Below are 23,388 nucleotides of genomic sequence, written 5' to 3' on the forward strand. Positions count from 1 at the left end.
AGGTGGGCTCTTTGTCATGAATGCTGTATATTTTATGCAAGTGATAAGTACCCTTTCTCTCTATTTATTCAAATTGTATTTTGATACATAGTAGATTTTTGTTTGTTTCTAAGTGTATGGTAATTTATCTTGTGGATATAACTACTGTTGTGAAAAGCAAAAATTTCATTACTATGAAAATCACTGCTTTTGATGTTTGAGAATATGTCTAGATGATAGAACTGTGGTCAGATTGTACACTGTGTACACCTGTTTTACGTATACAAAACGTAAGTGGTATTGATATTTGTTGTGCGGCCTTCAAACATCCTATGTTCGATATGCCATTGTATTGTAGAAGTCAAACTTTTAAACAGTGTTGGAGAAAAGCAAAGACTAGTAACTATGTCATGTACATTGAGTGATTTCAAGTTGGATGTTAGTGTTTAGAGCAGTCAAGAGATCTTAAAATCGAGCTAATTTTCTAAAATGAAATTAAGAGCTCTATACCGATATCAATAGCATAACACTAACACCAAACTGGAAATCAACATATGCTTAACCCCTAGGGGCTAGTGTTAGTGAATAGGACATTTGTACGTAAAATATTAACACATGCCACAAAGGTCGGTTCAGCAGACAACAATTTTGCAAAATCGATAACACTAGCTACCGGAAGTTGACGATATTCAGAGTTCAAGGCCTTAACACCAGCTGATTTCCATTTTGGTGTTTAGGGCTGGTGTTGGTGTTTATTATACACTTACACCAGCCCTAAACACCCAACCTGAAATCACTCATTATGTTGTTTCTTGGAATGTGGTATGTTTTAGTGTGCGTTTTTTTGTGTTGTTTTATTACTGAGTGCAACTCTGTAAATAGCAACATTTATTTAACTGTATGTCCGCACACCTTTCTCCCGATAGCAATTGGTCCTTGACAGCTAATTTTTATATCTATTTCAAAGAAAGCATGCACCCCAGGTTTATAAACATGAAAGTTACTATTTCGTTGTTTTTTTTAAAATGTATATTTGAAGAGCTTGATTCCAAAAGGAGCTAAATCCATATTTTATCAAAATGGAGTTATTTGTCTTAAAATAATGATTTCCTACATGGAACAAAATGCACTATATCACATTTGAAAATTTCACCAGGAAGTATGAAAAAATGTAGGTACAATATCATGTTTCATTCCAAAAGGAGCTAAATCCAAATCGGTTTCATTCCAAAAGGAGCTAAATCCACTTTGGGTACTTCTGAGTAAATCACCTTTTTTATTTCTCCACTTTCCCTTTAGCAATGTACCTTCATGTTGTTTTATATGTTAAAGGTGTCGCCCTGGACCAATAATATATGATTAGAAAAAAAATCTACCAGTTATTTCTGATTTTTACTAAATTTTTTAGATTTTGTGGATTTAGCTCCTTTTGGAATGAAACATGGATTTAGCTCCTTTTGGAATGAAACGGATTTAGCTCCTTTTGGAATGAAAATATGATATGTTGTTTATTTTCTTTTCAAAAGGTATTTTTAGTTGTGATTTCACTATTATTATTTAAAAGGAGAGGTTTGCTACTAAATTTTAATAAATTTCAGTGACTTTATTGAGAAAATATGAAATTTTCCAGGTACAATATCATGTTTCATTCCAAAAGGAGCTAAATCCACGAGAAAAAAAAATCTAAAAATTTAGCAAAAATCAGGAAAAACTGGTAGATTTTTTCTTGTCATATATTATCGGTCCAGGGTGACACCTTTAAAATATATACAAACATTAAGGTCCATGGCTAAAGGGAAAGTGGAGAAATAAAAAAAGGTGATTTACTCAGAAGTACCCAAAGTGGATTTAGCTCCTTTTGGAATGAAACTCTTCATTTGTAGAATATCACATTTTAAAACATTTTATTCAAGACGTTATTTTAATGTTCATATACATTCCTATTTTTAATGTATAAAATGAGGAAATTTGTGTAAACACCGTTTCAGTTACTATCTCTGCATGTTTTTTTTAAGATAAACGGCCTGGAAAGTGGTATAACCGAAAAAAGGAAGGTTTTATCTGTTTTGGAATGCACTTTAAAAAATGGCTTGCCGTAAAATTATTTATGTATCTACAGATCTGTTCCCTGTTAAAAATTCACCCATTCTTTTTTTCTTTAAAAAAAAAATCCTGTTTCAAAGAAACCTTTGTCTAAATATGTCACTTGTTGAATCCATGTAGCACCGTAAGGAGTGTTTCCTTGTATCTATTATTGTTTTTAAAGGTATTTATGTGCGTACTGCGTTAATGATACCTGCCCTTAATAGATTCTGCCTGTTTTTGATATTGATAGTCTATGTGCTGGATGGGAAATTGTGTCTGTAAATAGAAAAAATGTACATACATTGAATGTATGATATAGATAAATAAATAAATATGGATATATAAACAGAAGTGATTTGATGTCTAAGATTTGCATTGTTTAGAAGTGAATGTTAAAGCAGGATGCCTGTGTATGTTTTTTTTTGCGGGGGGGGGGGGGGTTTCCATAGCCAGATGGGGAATAAACTTTGATCTTTTAATGGGATTTTTGTAATGTGACCTAAATCTTTAAGTGCCTCATTACAAATTATTTCATTTATCTACAAATAATTGTATTTCAATAGTCAGAATGTGTATTGCATACATTAAAGATAAACTTGAGGTCTGGTAAAAAAAGAACATGAATTCTCACAGAATCTAACGAAACTTACACTGAATGTTCAAGATTACAAATAAATGTCATGTGCCAAACAATTTTGGAAGAAAATGTATACTGGCTGAGTAATGTGCATAGAAAATCAGGGTAGTACTAGCCCCAACACCATATGTTCTGTCCCATATATATATCTTTCTGTGTAAGTGATTGTTACTTTACCAAGACTGCCAAATTTATGATGATTTTGATGACTCCAGAACCTTGCATTACACACCATTACTTACATGCTATATGATCAACTTTTCTGATCCATTCCACACCTTTTCTTTCACAATGCAATCGCATTACCAGAACTCAAGTTTATCTTTAATTGTTGCTAGGTAGAACAATCATGGCTTGCCCAACCTACCAACATGTAATATATCCATATTGCATTCCGACTATCGGTATTGAAATAGGTAATCATTACAGGTGAATGAAATATTTGTATTGAGGCACTTCACAAAGATTGTGATTACATTACCAAAATGGCCTATTGGATTAATTTTGAGGAGAAAACCCAAGGCTTCCAAAGAAAGTCAATAGAGTTGGATAAAAATCATAAAGTGGTTTCAAATACCCCTACATGAAATGACAACAAATTACAGGATTATGCAAGCATTTTCTGTCTAAGAAAAGTCCAAATTGGTTTCAAATGGGAGGAGATGGTGATAGTCCTCTGAATTTTACACTTTTCTCTCACTTTCTCTTGCAGTGATATACTTTGTTATCCTACCTTTAACAACCATGAAAAAAATATGTTCATACAAAATATTGGACGGGGCTAACCTCTACCAAAACTCCTTGGCTCTTTTTATCTAGTGCATGTTTCAAAGTCATACAAAATTGCCATTTGAAATGTTTTTGGTGATGAATACAATAAGCTGTGATTCAGTCGCTGTAAGAGCACTATATAAGTGTGTTAATATGTTGTACTGTAATACAAAAATTAAGAATTAAGAATATCTTACCCCCTAAGTGCAGATTCTTCTAAATATTTGTCAAATTGTAACAAAATTAACAAAGAAAGAAAGCAAGCACATGACACACAGAAAACTTCTGCACATCTCAGTTCTGTATTTCAGTTTCCAATGGAAAACAAAAATAAAATACGTAAGAAAAATGGTGTGATTTCTCATACGCAAAAAACAGCAAACTTGTAAACATCGAGAGAACGCCTCACTCTTTGGTACAAAGTAGTATGGTATAAACAACAACAAGGTACATAGTTATTCCTAACTACAAAAGTAATTGATTATCTTAATATGGATATTGTATTATTGGTTTGATAAAGGAGTCATATAAAGGCTTTCTTACAGGACTGTAAACTTCATCTCATTCAGTAGGTTGCAAGTGCTCAAATTTAAAATTGTCTTTTCTTATTTTAGTCTCGTTAAGAGAATTTTTTATATTTTCTGTTTTAAATTTATGATAGATTCACATATTGTTAAGTTGGATATTATGGAACAATGGATTCATCAGGATGAACTAAGAAAAAAAAAAGGTGTATTGATTTAAATCTTGTCTCATAAAATGACATCTGAGTGAAAATTAAACTGTGTAAGCCTTTAAATAAGTCGAGAACAATTTTTCAATTTCAGACTCATGAGCAACTTATGGAGACATTGAGATAAAATCAAGTTTACAGTCACACAAAGAGCCTCATATGAATTCCTCTGTAATGGACCAACTCTAATTTATATACATGGTGAAACTTACAATTATGAATTTCAGATGTTTAGCATAAACTCTCAGAACAAATCAATACACAAGAAGGGGGGGGGGGTAATTATTCATTAAAAAATGTCCTATTTACAAAAAATAACCCTTTATTACCAAGAACCCTATTTGCTACCGACTCTAGGCAAGATATATATGCCTCTGTTGTTAACAAAGTTGGAATATTGTTTGCTAGAAGGCGTTATCTCGTAACATATACCACCGAGATACGACCTTTTGGCTCATAACAGATGTGTTTCAAGCATGCTACATATGTCTCTACGACACTGGGTAGTACAGATAATTGGAGGGATACTTTTCTGGTTTAACAGCTCGGAAAAAATACATGTCTATCAGTTTGTGTTCTCTATATGTGTTGAATGTAATTTGTAAAGAAACGAACCTTTGAAAAAGAGAAAGATCATAACGTTTTGACTAAGCTACTCTAGTAAGTTTAAATGCACATATGATCAATTAAAAATGTACCTATTATTCAGATCTCTACGGCATATATCCCCCATTTTCGCTTCCAGATTTTACATGGTTTATGCAGGCCCAACACTATTAAACTTCAATGAAGGGTTTTAAAAAAAAAAAATAATAATAATTTTATTTTATAGAGTTGGTATTATAGCATATGCCCTATGTGAACAATTTGAAATTTGGGGGGTCCCAGGCATCTAACCTGTTAGTATCGAGTCCTGGATCGTTATGAAATAATTATTGGATTATAATTGCACTGAGTGTTAAAGCTAGTTTTTAATCTAGTGGTCTAAAAAAAATCATTGATTAATGATGGAATCCCTCCTTGCTTTTCATCAGAGAAAACTCTCATTAGATACAGCTTCGTGAAATGATGTTTCTCTTCACAACTGATGCAAGGTTTAGATGAAATATTGAAATTGCATTTCAAAGTCACCATTCTCATTTACATTGTGCAGAACCAAGACAATTAAATAAACTATAAATAGAGTTTTGAACAAAACCTCAAGTTGATTCTGAAATCTATACCAGATACAGTAAACGTATCTATCACTACTACGACTACCAGTCTCTAACTCCTGAGTGGAGTAGTGCATGAAAAAATTAAATATTTTGCTATGTAATCTACAAATTTCGGAAGGTGAACCTGCAAATGTCCCATGGAAGCTTTAAAAAATTGCTTATAAATGTACACATGTCACTTCATCTTAAACTCAAACATATACCTTATATTGTTCATATACATTTGGGGCACATGCGTTAGGTGTTTCTTATAATGGTTATATCTTTCTTTGAATGTATTCTAATATGTTACTGGCACACACTTCAACACTTAGTTTAATAGACTGTACATATGAAATTGATTTTTTTTTTCCTTCTTAATTCTCTCTTTGCAATGAAATCTACAATATCTGCAACCATGAAATTTACATCAATGTACATTGTCTTCTCTTAGAAGAAAAGCAGTTTATATACACTAAATTTTATATAATTTGCAGTTTGATATATATATATTTATACATGTTTACGGGGAAATATACATGTAGATATATATATATTCACACAATGAAATGCAATTCACGCAAGGAAGGCTCTGTGCATTAGAACGAGTAGTAAAACACACACATACACACGCTCAAATGAATTTCCTCTAAACTAATACAGGGCAAGACGATTAATTATCATCTTAATGAAAAGGAACATACACTACAAACCAAAAAAATAAATGAATAAACTTACGAAAAACAGTCACAAACTTTATAAGATTGTCCGTCTCCAAGATACTACACGTAGTTAATGTTCTACCAAGTTTCTTGCATAAAAGCGTAGGAGAGTTTCTTTATTTAGATCTGTTGTGTGTATGAAATTACAGCTGTTTGGTTACCAATTCAAACATCCCTGAACTAAAAAATGGATGAAAAGAGATAATATTCAAGAAATACTATTTTGTGCATCAATGAAATGGTAGAAAACTTCAGCCGATAGCTACATGTACATTAGCGTAACGGAATAGTCATTCCTTAGGTAGATTGAGTCCATCAATACAATAACTATGAACAAACATTTTCACCTTAGCGATGCTCCAGAGTTGTATCAACAATGGAAGAACAAATTTCATTATTTCAAAGAAAGGAAAACATCTAGAGCAGTACTTTGTTTGGACATATTGTTATTCAGCAGTAAAATGACAACTTCAACGTAGGTATTCCAACAACCAAGTTAAAACTACCGCTCGTAATATACCAAACAGTGTAACATTTTACAACAAGTTCTTCTTTGCACACGTAACTCTACAAACAAAAACAGAGTCACCAATGTAAACCTGGTAATATAGAGTATTAGTCTGTAGCTGCTTACAAAACCTATGCAGTTTTTATCTGTTGTGATATAACGATGTTACAAAAGCACCTGGTATTATAGTTTTACGTCATATAATATCTCAACTCTATAGTAGTATAAAGAATATCAAAGAGATGAGGATTATTACCGAAGTGCAATTTGATTTGTCTTCCATACTTTTCAAGGTACTATTTTAGAAATTATTCTACGCTCACACTCGCTTAATTAATAGAAATAAAAAATTCAAAGCAAGGATAAATATGGTATGCAAAAGTTAGTTTTTTGGTGTCAAGAGAAATATGCCTACTTTTGTTTACCTTCAAGATATGACGTCCATTTGCTAAACACATGTAGGAAACTGATTCTCCGTTTTCGGAGAACTTGGTCACTTAAAGCTTGTTTTCTTGTTTATATAGATTTCCACTGACAGATGTTATTCCATTTCATTTTAAATGATTAATAGATAGCAAAATGGAGTCATATGAAATTGTGATAAAATTACACTCTTCTCTTACAACAAGGTTTTGGATTCTTTCTCTCACAAGCATGCACTACACATTTTCAAATACCCAATAATGCATGGCATCTCTTTGGTGATATTGAAGATTATTATTGTACCTCTAATTTCCTGGCTAAGATAGGTAATGATATGTCTCACCACATCTCTCAAACTGTAAGCAATAAATATGACATCCCTGCATATAAAATGCAACCCCAATGTACATAGACGTATGTATATTCAAACAGTTGCTATATTACTGCTTGTGCGGTATACATTAACCTGATCATTTTCTTATAATGCCGATTATATCGTGGTTAAGCATGTCACAAAAATTCTGGTCCTGACAAGATTGCACAAGAGATTGCTGTTTGGTCACACTGATAAAGCATGTTTCCACTATCTCGACTTTTTGTTGCGTTATAAGTTACGTTTCAGGTACGGATGGACTGAAATAAATATATCGTCATTGCATCACGAATACTAAATAGTACACAATGCATGTGCGTATACTGCTAGGATGGCACTACATGTATTTATAAAGTAATTCTCTGATTTAAAAAAAAATTAATATAGTATTGCTGGTACATGTCACAAACTTCTTAGCGTAAGACAACATTTGTGCAAATAATAAATATCGTAGAATCAACTAAACCCTCATATGCCTCATGCATTGTATTGTGATAAGAGAAGGAAAACATTTGCAACTACTGATAGTTTGGCCGCAGGTATTTTCAAAAGGGAATGTCCTCCGATTAAACGTAAATTGAGAATACAAACTCACAAACAAAACATAAATGGGGTACCATAAAGGCTTCTTCAGATATGACGCGACAAAAAATGTTAAGTATACTCATTACATTTCTGTAACTTTAAACACAGAGCTCAGATCCTTTGACGCACGCTGTTGCCATTCATTTTATATGTTAAAAAAACGCAGAGGCATTTTTTGCGGACCGCGCCATATCTGAATAAGCCTTAAGGGGTCAAAAAGCTGCAAACAACTGCAAAGAAACCATACAACGCAAGCGTCCATCTCAATAAATAAGACAAAACAAAATAGTGAGCTACATATGCCTTTCTGTATACTGGGTAAATGCTTGTTATGATTAAGATAGATCATTGCACGAAATGAACCCTATTGCATCGCCAAATTGGCAGCTTACCACATGCCTTTTAATAATGGCCCAAGTCTGACTTTGTCATTGACGACGAGAAGTATGTTAGTTAACAGTATATTACACAGTCCAATTACAGGCTTGATAAATACAATTTAGAGTTGTTTGGAGCCAGAATCGAAATAAATATGGATGTTAATAGTGGTAAGATTAGCAAATTTTGTCTGCCACGATCCACAGGGGTATTACATATAGCTCTGTGTGGGACGATATGAAATATTGCCTATGTAGCTCCAAGCGGACGAAAAGTAGGAGTCTCCTAAAAAGCACATACATGTGTAACTCTTAAAATCGCTAACAAAGCACAAACTATTTTCTTTTCTGTTGTTTCAGGTTAATAATGACAGGTCATCAAGAATATGACTTTCAATACAGCTGTACCCTGTAGAATAACAAGCCTCTCTATTCCTTCTCCATGACCTGATAATACATGTACATAATGTGAAACCCTCCATTAAATGGAACTAAAAGAAATTATGATCATTTTCATGACTCTGTGAGTTCTGTTCTTTGCATGTTATTGTCATATTTCTTGAACAGATCCAAATTCTTTACATAGCCAGAGTTTAATTTCTTGTAATGAACAAAAAAGTTATGTCTGCTACCAAATTTTGATCATGGAATTACTCATAGTAAAGCAGCCCCTGAAAGGTACTGGTAGATAGATTTTACACTGAGAGACATGCTTCACCTATGGTAGCCTTAATGTAAAAACAAAATGTAAAGCGAATTAAATAATATTAGCAAATATTTCACTCTTTAAAAATACTTATATGCTACATGATCAAATTTTTCTGATCGATTCCACACCATTTCTGTCACAATGCGATCGCATGACCAGAACTCAATTTTATCTTTAGATAAAAACAAACAAACAAACAAGCAAATTAAAACAAAGCAAAGAGCAATCAACTTGGAAACACTTCATACAACACACAAATCTCTGTTGAACAAGCTATAATAGGAGCTTATAATGCAAAGCACACCAATGCCAAAATGATAACTTTGAGGGCAAGAGCAAAACAAACTGACAACTCTATAAGAAAAATAATGCAACTAGCATGAACTCAAAGCTTAAAATGAAAAAAATATTTTTTGATTGTGCGTAACTCAAGGTACATGGTTTTTAACTACCGGTAGATACTTGTTATCTTCAGAATCAACACAAACTATCATAGCCATCCGATTCCAAGCTAAAGGTGTTATTGTCAAGGTTAACTAACGACTTCAAGTTTAACTGTCATGAAAGTATTACGGTGTAACCGCCAAACACAGTTCCATACACAGATTGTAAAGATCTTTAGTGAATGGTTATTATTCACGTCACAAACAACTTTCAACTGAGAATTACAAAGCAACAAAAGTCAGTGCAGATATCCAACTTCTCGACAAGAACATTCTTAAATCGGGCCTTCCGAAGGAATTCCTATGTCTTGTCATTCTCACAACTGTTGGTCTTCTGTATACCTTGTAAACCAATTCATCATGGTACTGATTACATGTTCATTAAAACTGATGGAGTATTAAACTTTGAATAGCTCTCATAACGGGTGACGATGTGTAAGAGGCTGGATTCACAATGAACAGCGCCCCCAATGGCAAGCCGCAATAGGTCAATTTTTCAGCTCGTGGGTAAACATCTTTTAACATTCCAGGAGATGGACTGTCTTGGTATCAGCACTAATTGTTACCCCAGATAAGCTTTTCAAAACTCCCCACAAAAACTTCTGATTAAAGGCCTGTATCTATAATAGTGCCACAGCTGATATTTATGCCGACTCTTTCCCATAATGCATCACAAGAAACTGTTGATTGTGAAGCCATCGTATCAAAGGTATCTTACTATTTCTTTGTGTACATTTGAACACTTCAACCAAACATATCGAACGTGTAGATTTGACAGTGAAACACAACAGCAGGAAGATTTAGAACACGTCTGTTAACAAACACATTACATGAAATATGAAATGCCAAAGAGTATAGAATAATGCCACGCTTTATCAGAAGTCCAATTACATCATTACCGGTATTTGAATAAATATAAATAACTGTGTAATTCATTTGAAGGACAAATAGATATAAAGGTGTTTTCACAGTACTAATTCTCAAGTAGTAATTAATAACGGTACAGTAATTCATTCATTCACACGCCAATTTTCCACCCGTATTTTAACATACAGCAAAAAGAGCAAAAATATGTCCGAACTCTATTTTTTTGTTTTCGTTTCAAATAACATATGTACATATTCATGGGAATTCTACAAAAAATTCCTGCATAGAACAAGATACATTTCATGTCCGCTGACATGAAAATGAACAACAACATATTTACAACTTTTCACTGGCATTAATACCTAGCTTTACATAGGAAATATGTATCTCAGGTTATTAAAGTAATCCTATGAAACTTTGCGAACGGTTGCAACAAAATAACTTGTTTGCTTGACTTTCAACAAGATATATTTATCAAATTTCTTGCCCTCGTGTTCGGGAACTTGGGAAAGTGTTTTTTCTATACTTTCAGAAATAAAGGGCTATATGAAATGATTGTCGACTTGATACAAAATAAAATAACATTGAAACAAGCATGCACAATTTAAGGCTTGTTCAAATGTGATGCAGTTTACAGCAGCGTTTTTTTTTAAAATGATGATGTAAGTGTACACATCACATTTCTGTTTCTTATAACACAGACCTCAGTGGATACGCGTAGGTAAGATCTATGTGCATGTAGACGCCATTCTTTTACACATTGTAAAAAACACTGTGTTTTACTGCTTCATATCTAAACAAGCCTTTAGAAAGTGTATAGATTTAAAACAGAAAAGCTGTCAACTATCTACATTCCATAAAGGGGAGACCATTTCTACACAAAGTTTTACTGGAAGGTGATCAAAACTTTCATCAGCTATGTCGATCCTCCTTAGAACCATTCTATGGAAATCAAGTATGTTGGGGGCAGAAAAGCATTAAACCCAAGGATAAAGAGAGAGTAAAACTAGCATAAAATATCATAATTTAATAAGATGTTGGCTGTTACAACATGTGTATCAGTCAAAAACTAAGCTGCATGCCTTTAAAAAAAAAAGATAGTTGACTGAACTCTTCATGCTGAAGAACCAAAAGTCAACAATTACTTGCAACCATGTTTGCCTATGGAGGGGGGGGGGGGGATTATTCATATTTTTTTTTCTTCTTCATTCACCTGAATCCTTATCAGTATAAGGAATAGAATGACTGTTTTGAAAAGCTGAAGATAAATGCTACATGCAGATCTTTTATTAAGATGGGAAACATGCTTCCTGTATCACTAGATTCACAATGATTCCTGGATTCATGTACGATGATTTTCCTAATGAGAGATACCACTGCTCATTCGATTCATCGAAGAATACTACAAATACATTTGGTCTAATAATTCAAAACTATTCAGCTGCGAAATAGACGAGATCGTGCAGACCTCCGCATAGCATTCTGTACGGACCCATCCTAAATGCTGCCCTCTGGAGCAGGCCTTCCCTGGAAGAGGGGATATCCCTAATTGTATTGTAAGAAGAAATGCATGCAGACAGAGAGAAAGAGAGACACACAGACGGACATTAAAAGACATACAAAGAGGGGATGTCTATGAAACTACAATCATTAGGTGTTGCACGATGACTTCTTGCCCACCGTCTCTTGTGGAGTGGAGACCGGTGGTGATGATGATGATGATGAATAATGCATGAGAAATAACGAGCAACGGTCACACATGGATGGAGCTTGGATGCTTTGTCGTCGTCATCGGTCAAAGCGAGCGGCCTTTCCGATGACCGACTTAGTGGCTACGGTCCAGAGCGTCCAAAAACTTGAGGTCAATGAGGAATGGTACTAACTTGTGCCTGGAAATAAAAGAAGAAGAAATTGTTATTAAACAGCCTTTCAAATTTCAAGTCAAACAAATCAGAACTATCAATAAATACAAAATCCTTCCTCTTGCAAAGGAGACATACAGGTGTATCTGGGCTTTTTTTAATAACACTCCTTTTTGTTAACATTTACATTTACATCTTTTCAGTTTTGCTTCTCTCCCCTTCTCTGTCGTGCGAGATTTTATAGCTCTACATCACACAATATACATTTATAATCAGTAAAATTTCTCTCTCCTTCCCTCCCTCTCTTTCTATATGTCCACCACATCCTCTGTGTGTGTGTGTGTGTGTGTGTGTGTGTGTGTCTCTCTCTCTCTCTTTGTCTCTCTCTCTTACACTATCTCCCTATTACTCTATCTCTCCACAACACCCTCTTTCTAGCCCTATGTCTCTAAATCTTTCTCTCAGTTCTATCTCCCTGTCTCTCTCTTAATCCTTTCCTACCTCTCCTATTCTTCTCCAACATTTCACCAATTAATATATTTAACTCTCCATCTTTCTTTCTCTCTCTCTCTCTTGCTTTCTACCTCTCTCTTACTCGATCTCTCCAGCACATCCTCTATGTTCTATGTGTCTATAACCCCCCCCCCCTCTCTCTCTCTCTCTCTCTCTCTCTCTTCGTCTTCTCCCACACCTCCATCAAGTACTCACCTAATAGGTAGAAAGGTGAGGATGAGGAGAGGGAAGACCATTTTGAGGTAGGGCCACGGGGAGAAGCCGAACCCACAGAGGATGCCGAGCTGAAGAAGCTGAACAGCGGTGAAGAGATGCATCTTACGCTGTGGTACTCTTCTCACGTAATGGTTGGGAGGATAGGCAGCCTAGAAGAACAATGACAATACATGTTAAAGGTAAAGACCAGTTTTGGAAACACCCCCCTCTCAAAAATAAAATGGAAGCTCTTATTACCAATCATGTGAAAGAATATGTTTTGACTAATACGTGATGATACAAATTTTGCAGAGAAATCGCCTACTAATTGATATATCTGGAAAATTATTATATCTACCGTATGAGTCAAAAAAAAGTTTACACCTTGAAAATTGCTACTAATTTTAAAAATCATCTATGAACAGTAAATTATTATACATCTTATGAAAGAGTGTTTTATCCCAAATTGTTTGGTATCATTTTTGTGTGATTTGTGTTCACGCTTGGATAAACAGGAGGCATTGTTTGCAAGAGTGCAAAAATCGACTTGTGGTCTAATCCCTTCTGGCCCAGTAGTATTGACGGTCTTTAAACCACTCGACCATGACACTTGTACATACGGTGCAATCCCACAGAAACTCAAACTTATTCTCCCTTTAAAGAACGTAATCTAATTACAGTCAAACCTGCTTTAGCGACCACCTGTCTATACAGACCACAAAGAAGACCTGCCTATTTAGACCATTTTTCATGTCTCCCTTGAGAGGTCTTTATACACAGGTTACACTGTATTTGGTTCTGGGTTTAGTCTGAGGTTAATTATAGCTTTGGAGATTCAAGAAGTGTATGAGATTGACTGTGTAGAACCTGTTGCCAAAGAAAGTGTCCCTACATACAACCTCCCTCTGTCAAGACATTTATCCTTACTTGTTCTGTGATGAGTAGAACGATGCGTTCAAAGAGCTGGTTGCCGTCGAGGGCGGTATACGCGATGTAGAGGAAGAGACCGTAGAGGACAGCCTTGGGGATGTACTGGAGAGGGGTTGGTAGCATCATGATGGACAGTCCTATCATGATGTGCGAGAAGAGTGTGGTTAGACGCGTTTCTCGTACTCTCACCACGCTGTATGGAAAGAGATTAGAAGAAAAAGATTAATTAAGGGATGTACCCTGCAGAGGGGTTGGTAGCATCATGATGGACAGTCCTATCCTAATGTGCGAGAAGAGCGGGGTTAGACGTGTCTCTCTCACTCTCACCACGCTGTATGGAAAGAGATTAGAAGAGAAAGATTAGTTAAGGGTGCTAGATAAACCTCTGTAACCTTCACCTCATCATCAACAAAGATGGCAAAAGTCACCTAAAAAAGTGCTTGAAAACAAATTTAGACATGAAAGAGAATTCTTATTATAAAACAAAGTAGGCCCCTGTTAACATCAGTGAAATAGAAATAGTGAAAGTTTGGAAACAACGTGCCAAAGATTAAAAATCAAATCATTATTACCGTAAATATCTTGTGGTACGCCATGTGTATAATAGAAGAAAAATTGGAGGAATTATTATTATAAACTACATATTGAGATTTATTAGAAAGATTACTTTCAAACCAAGCTGACAGACAAATTTGAGTGTTGTTCTAGTTTCCGAGTGGTGAGTCAACACACTGATTACTGAGCTGGGAGACATTGCCAGGCATAGTGCCAGGTGGAGGGGCATAAATAAAAAAAAAACAATTTTTAAAGTGCGTCTTATACACATAGATTTACGGTACGAGTCAAAATCCTGAGTGGTGAAGGATCTGTCAAAGCAAAATTAGTCATGATGTCTGACATTGTACATGGACTAACTCTACCTCCATTGAGCACCCTAATTCTTTGCTGGCTTCATGATCTGGGGGTGTTTCACAAAGATCCTAAGTTGAACTTATCTCTAAGTTGGACTTAACAATTATGAAAAGCCATTAGCATCCTTTAAAATATTTTGTAAAAATTATTTTAAAAGGCATAAAATGTCGATTCAAATAATTCATATTTTTTATTGTCATGGGAGATTTCATGTTCTTGATGAGGAGTTTATGAAAAGTCTAAAATACTTGAATTTTTGCTTTTGAATATATCTTATTTGAAGGCTACAAATGGCTCTCCATAATGTTTAAGTCCAACTCAGAGATAAGTTCAACTTAGGATCTTTGTGAAACACCCCCCTGGTGTAATTGACGCTACATGTAGTTAATGGAAACAGTAACATATTGCGTGCATCTTGCATTCAAATTCTTAAACTGAATGTTTAATCCAAGAAAAATGTGTTACTCTTGCTACCTCTTTCACCAGGGACCCATTTCACAAAGCCTTTTTTCAATGACAAATGACAAAATTCAGTGACAAATCTGTTGATAACCAATCAGAAGCAAGGATTTCAGTAGCTTATAACAAAACCTGTCATTTGTCACTTATGACAAGTTTTGTGAAACGCCTACCAGAAGACTCGAATCAAACTTACATGTGGTAGACGTGTCCCTGGTCGACTCTCTCCTCGACGTCGGCTAGCGCCCTCACATGCAGCGGAGAGTGAGGCAGAGCAGCGTGGACCCACGGTAGACCAAAGATGGACACAAAGCAATTCATGATGGCTACTACAAACAGGTCCAGATGGTACGCTGTCCCTTTCTTCAATCTATAAAAATTGATTGAAAATGAACCATTTAGGAATTATAATTATCAACTTACATAAAGATGGTAAGTTGATCCTTTAAATCCTTCTTGAAAATTTCTTGTTTACCCAGGGAAGCCTTATGAGTATTGATACTGTCATCCCTGAGAGCCCTGTAATTATGTCATTAAGCCGGCTGCAGGGCTATAGGATGCACCCATATTGGAATAAAGGGAGATTTTGATATTTTCTAGCATGATAATACAAATGATTGACAAAAGATCAGTTTTTGAACAATTTTGTACTGAAAAAACAACACGTCATATTTTAGCATGGCAATGCAAAAACCTGGTAAAAAACTGTTTAGTGGTTATTACATAGTGTACCAAAGATAAATGTTGGTCAACAACCGTATAGGTGATTTTCCATTTTTGTAAGGAATAAATGAAGAAATAGTAAAAAGTCCTATGGGATAAGGATGTTCTTTCTAATGTAATACATCACCCCCTAATATTTATATAGTAAAAAAAACTGTCAAGAAATAAAGTGAAAACAAATTAAATTGAAAAAATGGGGGGAAATGAAATAAACAATTAGTAAACGGGAAGGATTTTTTTTTTTTTTTTTTAAATAAGGGAAAGAAATAAACATTGACAAACATAGAAAAAGAAAAGGAAAATATGCTTACTTGTTAGCAGGATTGTTAACAAGGGCGCTAGATATGTTTTGATCCATGAAGAAGAGTAGAGAGAGACAGAATCCTAGCCCCATGGAGCCGGCTACCATACCGATAGTGATCCCCTCAAACTTGGTCACTTTCAGAGCTTCACCATCGTTATAGCTAAACAAGTCCGCTGCAAAATACAAATAAGCAAGAATGTATTATATATTTTGTATTTGTACGTATTTGTATTTGTTTGTATTTGTATGTACTTGTATGTATTTGTTTGTATTTGTATGTATTTGTATGTATGTGTTTGTATTTGTATGTATTTGTATGTATTTGTATGTATTTGTATGTATTTGTATATATTTGTAATTTTTATGTATTTGTATTTTGTATGTACATGTATTTGTATTTTATATGTATTTGTATTTTGTATGTATTTGTACGTATTTGTATTTTGTATGTATTTGTATTTTGTATGTATTTGTATTTTGTATGTATTTATATTTTGTATGTATTTGTATTTTGTATGTATTTGTATGTAGATGTATGTTTTGTATGTATTTGTATGCTTTTGTATGTATTTGTTTGTATTTGTATGTATTTTTATGAATTGACAAATTTGTCAAATATATCGATCCACGGACTGGAGGTTCATAATATCGATGACGATTTGTAAAATTACATTCAGTGCTGAAAAATAGATTGAATATGATGGATTATTGTTCAGACTTATATTTGTTATCAACAGATATGATGCAGGCACTATTCTTTTCCCCAACACATGGTACTAAATAAGACAAGCAAAGTGTCTGTGAAAGAAAACCTTGGAAAATGTTCATCCTATTCAACTCTGTGTAGAGTAAAGAAAATAGCATGAAAAATCATTAATTTGGCAACGTTCAGTCATATTGTATAAAAACCATTTCACCTTGTCTAATGGCAATCAAACTGAGATGGAAAATATAGATCCATGTTTACCGGTAAGCATATAGCATCCATGAACAAATTTTCTTTGTGCATAAATGTTCACTACAATCCTTTGAGAAATGTATTAAACTGAGTGTTACAAATAAATAAATAAATATAGTTTGGTTGCAAATCTGACGAAAAAACTGGTGAAGAGTATGCTGCTTTAGTGACCACCTGTCTATGACAAGCACATTTGTTGTTTCCCTTGAAAATGGTTTCTCATTGAAACATGTACTAAAGGAACCTGTCTACAAAGACCACCTGTCTATAACAAACACATTTTTTGTTTCCCTTGGGTGGTCGCTATAGACAGGTTTGACTGTATAAGTGTTGCCAATTTGATTATTTATTATTTTGAGTGATCGTACCTTCTGTACTCCTGAAGACGTAGGATCCGACGAAGGACATGATGAGAACGGCCACTGGAAGGGCGTAGTCGGCCAGAGCCTCTCGCTTGCTTGCATCAAGAAATGGACTGAGAGGAGGCAACGAGACGAGTAAATTGATTTGGAGACGATCGCATCACATGGTGATCTAATTTCACATTCACATGAAGTTTCAATATTGTGGTTAAATTCACCCAATTGTTAGACAAGCAAAATTGATTTGGAGATGATCGCATCATATGGTGATCTAATTTCACATTCACACAAAGTTTCAATATTGTGGTTGCATTCATTCAATCGTGAAACAATGTGTTTAAAGGTAAAGGGTAGTTTTGAAAAAGAAAAGGGCACTGGAAAGACGTTTTAATATACATGAACCATGACATGATGTTCTTTGATCATTAGAAAAAGGATCGAGCAATCATATTTTATTGCTTTATGCCAATTTCCAGAGGAGCAAGTATAACATATTGGATTCTTTCTCTTCCCCACCCCTCCTCTCTTCTCTATTTATATCTCTCTCTCTCTCTCTCTCTTTCCCCTAGTTCTTATCTTTCAATTTTTCTTTCAATCAGTCAATATATCAATCAATCAACCAAGTAGTCAATCAATATCTATCAGTCAGTTAGTTAGTCAGTCGGTCGGTCGGTCGGTCGGTCGGTCGGTCGGTCGGTCGGTCGGTCGGTCGGTCGGTCGGTCGGTCGGTCGGTCGGTCGTCGTCGGTCGGTCGGTCGGTCGGTCGGTCGGTCGGTCGGTCGGTCGGTCGGTCGGTCGGTCGGTCGTCGGTCATCGGTCTGTCGTTAGTCAGTCTGTCTTTCTGTCTTTTTGTCTTTCTGTCTTTCTGTCTTTCTGTCTATCCATCTACCCATCTAACCATCTATCCATCCATCTTATCAACTCACCTCTTGGTGAAGTTGTAGAGCGTCACACCAAGCCAGAGTGTGCCCAGCATGAGTAGCAGGTAGAGGATACTGGAATCCCTATGGCACTCCGGAGTGGAAGCGAGGGTAGTGGACAGTTGGGTGGAGATATTGCTCAAGAGGGTGGTGGTGGGGTCGGTATTGCTATCGTTGTAGAGTAAGCTGGACGGTGTGGTAGTGCTTAACAGCGCCACGGCGGTTGCCCCCGTGCACTCGCTTGCAAGGTAATGCTTTTCAAATTCTGGAAAGCAAAGTAAAATGTAAAATTTCAAATGAATCAATTGCAAATCAACTTAAGATGACTTAAAGGACTTAAGATGCCACAAAGTTTGTACATTATGAATAATGAATTAGATAACACTAAGCATGTTTCAAATAATGCTTTCCATTTTAATTGTTTATCTTGATAAAAATATTCTTTCATGGTACATGTATCTTACGTCAAAACTAATGAACTAAAAAACTCATTTTGAACTTAACAGGAGGAAAGATGGGCTCTGCTTAGAACAAAAACTTATGTTAACCTATTTTCAGACTGATTTAATGCCCTACCAGCTCTCAACAGACAAAATTGCATACATAATTTGAATTTGGTTAATTCAAACCAGCTTACAGCACTGAAAGGATTAATTCAGAAATTTGGTGATAAGATTTTATGAGCTCAACTCTTGTTATAATTTGTACTCACCGGCAGCCAAATCCTTGAAAGCATCTACACAAAATGCTATTGATACAAAAAGAGAAAATATCTCCTCCGTTGATCTGCAACATTAAAGACAAAAAGTGAACATTTTAGAAATCACCATCTACCAGTTCTTCAAAAGTTTTTATAAATATCAATCAGGTAGATGTATTTGTTTAAACAAATAAGCTATTTTGTATATAACACAGTTATTTTTAAAAAAGCATTTGTTTTTTTAATCAGTACTATTTTTATTTCTATGTTGACATCAAGCTATCAAAAACAGAATAGGCACTCAAAAATCTTTCTTTATCTGGATCAAATAAGAACAAAATAGAAAATGATGAAATATGCACAATTTCCAAAAAAAATTGTTGTATACATGATTTAATTCAGATTCAAATATACAAAGTTCAATCAACCCTTGAAGTAGGCACATCACTAGCTAGTAAAAAGAGAGAGAGAAAAGGAGAGAGAGAGAGAGAGAGAAAGAGAGAGAGAAAGAAAGAGAGAGGGAGAGAGAGGGGGAAAAGAAATAAGCACAATACAACTGCTCAACATCTTATTTTCAAAGAGCGCCACCTAGTGCCATCTTCTGCAGAACCATGCTAATTAAAAAAGGTAGCATAAACCCAGCGGACCCCTGACCAGCTCACTTACACGAGAGACGATTACTGAGTTTCAGATAATCATGAAGATATATTTTTCAAAAACGATTTCCCTTGTGGTACTATTTGATTCTGGTGAAATGTGACTGAATTCAATTTTTAATGATTTTGTGTCCTCGTATGTACGAGAAAGACACACAGGCAACGTCAAAACAACCAAAGAATCCAGAATGCACAAGATTTGCACAAAGGTTTTATAATCCTACTATGAAAATAGATATCCAAGATTACTTATAGGGAAATATAGGGACAGGCATATACATGTACATGTATTTGTGTCTTGATATATTTTCATATCCCTAAATTCAGCAGCTTTTAATTCTTCTATGAGTGGGCCTGAGTTGAGTTTGAGCTAAGAATATTTATACACCGTAAAAGCAAAAAACCATTCAAAGACTGGTTTAAATCAGGGCCGTGTAGATAAAAAGCAACAAAATCATGATATACACAAAAGTAATATAACACTGACAAGTTTACAACCAAAACATATTGTATAAAGCAAAACAAGCTAACGTGATCAATTGATAATAAGCCTTAATATCATAAATATGTGAAGTAGACACAACAATATATAGACTCAAAATGGAATAACTGTTTGGGGTCAAATTCCTAGTTTTTGGGGAGGTCATTTTGCCCATACAACCATGTTGTCCTATCTTACCATTATATCTGAAAATAAAGATGATTAACCAATAAATGTCAGAGGTGTATCCAACAAAGAATCAAGCTGGTGTATGCTCCTGTTTGAAAATACTGCAACTTGAAATGAGATACACCAGATGAGGCTGCCCAAATGTATCATTCCTCCTTTGTAATTAGAGGATTATGCCCCAATGTATCAATTTCTTGGTAGGTCACGGATCATTATTTTTTTAATTTCTATTTCCTATTGTTTAATTTATAATCAATACATTTATTCTATTTATTATCATTTTTGTTTTAATTAATGATTTTTATTTTATTTATTTATCTATTTATTATTATTATTATTATTATTTTTTTTGTTGTTGATTTATTTCATTATTATTATTATTATTATTATTATTATTATTATTATTATTATTTTATTATTATTATTATTATTTTTTTTTTTTTTTTTTTGGGGGGGGGGGGGTAGGGGGTTCGGGGGCTTGGGGCTACCTTAGGATGGAATGACTCACCTTGTAGACCACTTCATAAGCTTGCTTGCATCGGTGAAAGAGTATATGATGAGAAACAGAGAGTTCCAGACCCCGACCAAGGCATACATAGAGTAGAAGTGGAGATCCAGGTCCTCACATATCGTATAGAGAACTGAAAAGAAACAGAGGGTTGAAAATAATAATAATAATAATATATATATATAATATATATATAGCTAAAACAACAGTGCCACTTTGTCAGTTAAGAAAGTATTAACTTCATTTTGCCATGATAGCTTTGTACAATAATCTGAACTTGGAGAGCATATAATTGTTTTTATTTTAAAATGTAAAGCGCTTTGAGCATTTTTTTTGTAAAGGCGCTATATAAATATTAATATGTATGTTTCCAACATCCTGCACTAAAACCAGATTCTTAACTTCAATTGTGGAATGTACTTTACCCGTACCCCAAATCAAACCTGAAACCTCTTTGCAACCCTAACCCTAAAATCTTTGACAAATAAAGCCCAGAGCAATTGTCACAGGAGCAAATGTTGGAGAAACCAGAGAGAGAGAGGGAGGGAGGGAGGGAGGGAGGGAGGGAGGGAGGGAGAGAGGGAGAGAGGGAGAGAGAGAGAGAGAAAGACAGAGAGAAAGAGAGATCAAATTAAAATATCCTTTCAACTTTCTAGTCACGACCATTGAAGGCCACAGAGTATGTGCATCCTTGATAAACAAACAGCATCTCGAATGTGACAATAATATGTTCTACAGGATAATATTCCCTTGTTCATTTCTTGCAAGTTACCAATGGCCAACATCCTCTCCTTGTTTTTAAATATTTTCAAGGAGAAACCAATCACAGTACATGAAATTAAAATCAATATTTTCATGTTTTGACAGATACAGCTAAAACAATACTGCCACTTTCCTCAGTTGAAGAAATGATTAACTTCATTTTGCCATGACAGCTTTGTGCAATAATCTGATCAGAAAACCTATTTTTCACATTCAGTTATTCTGAAGTTCTTAAACTGCATTGTAGTTCATTTGCTACAGATTTTCATAAGTAGTGAATGTAAAAACCTATTGAAATTACTAGCAGGATAATCTTAATAAATAAAGCTACAAATACAAATACAATCTATAGACTGAGATAAATGTAATCAACATAGATGTTACAGTAAGAGTCAGACAGATATTACTGGACGAAGCAACAAAGAAAGTGCTTTTCAAGAAACACAATTTAACCCTTCACCTGTGGAAACTGGGTAATACCTGTGTAAAAGCCTATGTGAATGAGAGAACTCGGTAGTCAATGGGTGAAATTTGACTCTTCAACATTTACTGTAACTTACACTTGGAGTATGAGTTCTTAAGATCAAACTCCCTAAATTCAGTATTTTCTTCTCTTTTTGTCACTTCACATTCAATAGCACAACTTTATACTCTTACCCAACACACTGATCAATCAAAATGCATGAAAAATCAATACCATCTTCACTACTACTATTCATGCGCAAAATAGAAACCTACAAGAAATAAACATTCTGATTTCCCAAAGAGCCATTGAATATTGGAAAGGGTATACCCCATTGCTTTCATTTCCTGCTCTCAGCTCCATTCTGAAAAAAATTCAGGCATTTACAATCTCTGTTTACATCCGTCCGTGTTTTCATGACATTTTGGGGAGTCTCCAACTTGAACAGATTTCGTTGGATGATGATTTTCCAACTGCTCATTTTACGCGCTCCATTAGCGTTTAGTACGACGTGGGGTAAATTGTTGCGAGAGAGGCATGCCGCCGCGGCACTAGGGCTAGCTCCCAGGGTTGTCACGGCTCGGCTGCGCTAAATATAGCCCGGCCGGCGTCTCACTCAGATATTATGCCGACTGCGATTTATGGCGGTTCATCATGTGCGTGGGAGAAAGCTAGACACGGAAACCAGAAACTCTGCGGGATTAAGCTCATGGCTGTGTCTGGTTGTATACAATGACTTTGCAAGGTTCTGACATAATCATGTCGAGGTTTTCAGATAATTGAGAGGAATCGTGCAGAATGGCATGTTGGGAATGTCTTAATTTTGGGTAGTTTTTCAGTCTCATCAGCACCTTTGATTAAGCAACTAGATATTGGCGCTTAATAAATTCCTGGATGGGATTATATTGTATTGGATTGGAAGTGTGTTATCTTACTTATGATCGTAGAAATTTGAAAAAATATTACTCACAAAATATAACCATAGACATAGTGGAAGATTAGAATTATACAAATAGTCTGAATTTAACAAATGCAGCCCCTGAAGAAATTAATGATGTCTTTGAATGCAATGACCATTCCCGG

General features: G+C 34.9%; 1 protein-coding gene across 3 annotated transcripts in view; it reads right to left on the reverse strand.

The window, feature by feature from the left end:
• Positions 1-7,284: 7,284 nt before the first annotated feature.
• The window catches only part of LOC579418 (sodium bicarbonate transporter-like protein 11), a 77,848-nt gene continuing 61,744 nt past the window's right edge, over positions 7,285-23,388 (reverse strand). For all 3 annotated transcript variants that reach the window (XM_030996745.1, XM_030996744.1, XM_030996743.1), the window contains 9 exons: positions 21,081-21,213; positions 19,259-19,332; positions 18,553-18,811; positions 17,633-17,739; positions 16,314-16,479; positions 15,476-15,649; positions 13,906-14,101; positions 12,979-13,148; positions 7,285-12,297 (listed from right to left, as the gene is read on the reverse strand). In XM_030996745.1, the coding sequence (XP_030852605.1) occupies positions 12,234-12,297; positions 12,979-13,148; positions 13,906-14,101; positions 15,476-15,649; positions 16,314-16,479; positions 17,633-17,739; positions 18,553-18,811; positions 19,259-19,332; positions 21,081-21,213 (1,343 nt within the window). In that variant the 3' untranslated portion in view covers positions 7,285-12,233. The remainder of the gene's footprint in view (positions 12,298-12,978; positions 13,149-13,905; positions 14,102-15,475; positions 15,650-16,313; positions 16,480-17,632; positions 17,740-18,552; positions 18,812-19,258; positions 19,333-21,080; positions 21,214-23,388) is intronic.

This window comes from Strongylocentrotus purpuratus, unplaced genomic scaffold, assembly GCF_000002235.5.
Source record: "Strongylocentrotus purpuratus isolate Spur 01 unplaced genomic scaffold, Spur_5.0 spur5_scaffold_3, whole genome shotgun sequence".
Lineage (NCBI taxonomy): Eukaryota > Metazoa > Echinodermata > Echinoidea > Camarodonta > Strongylocentrotidae > Strongylocentrotus > Strongylocentrotus purpuratus.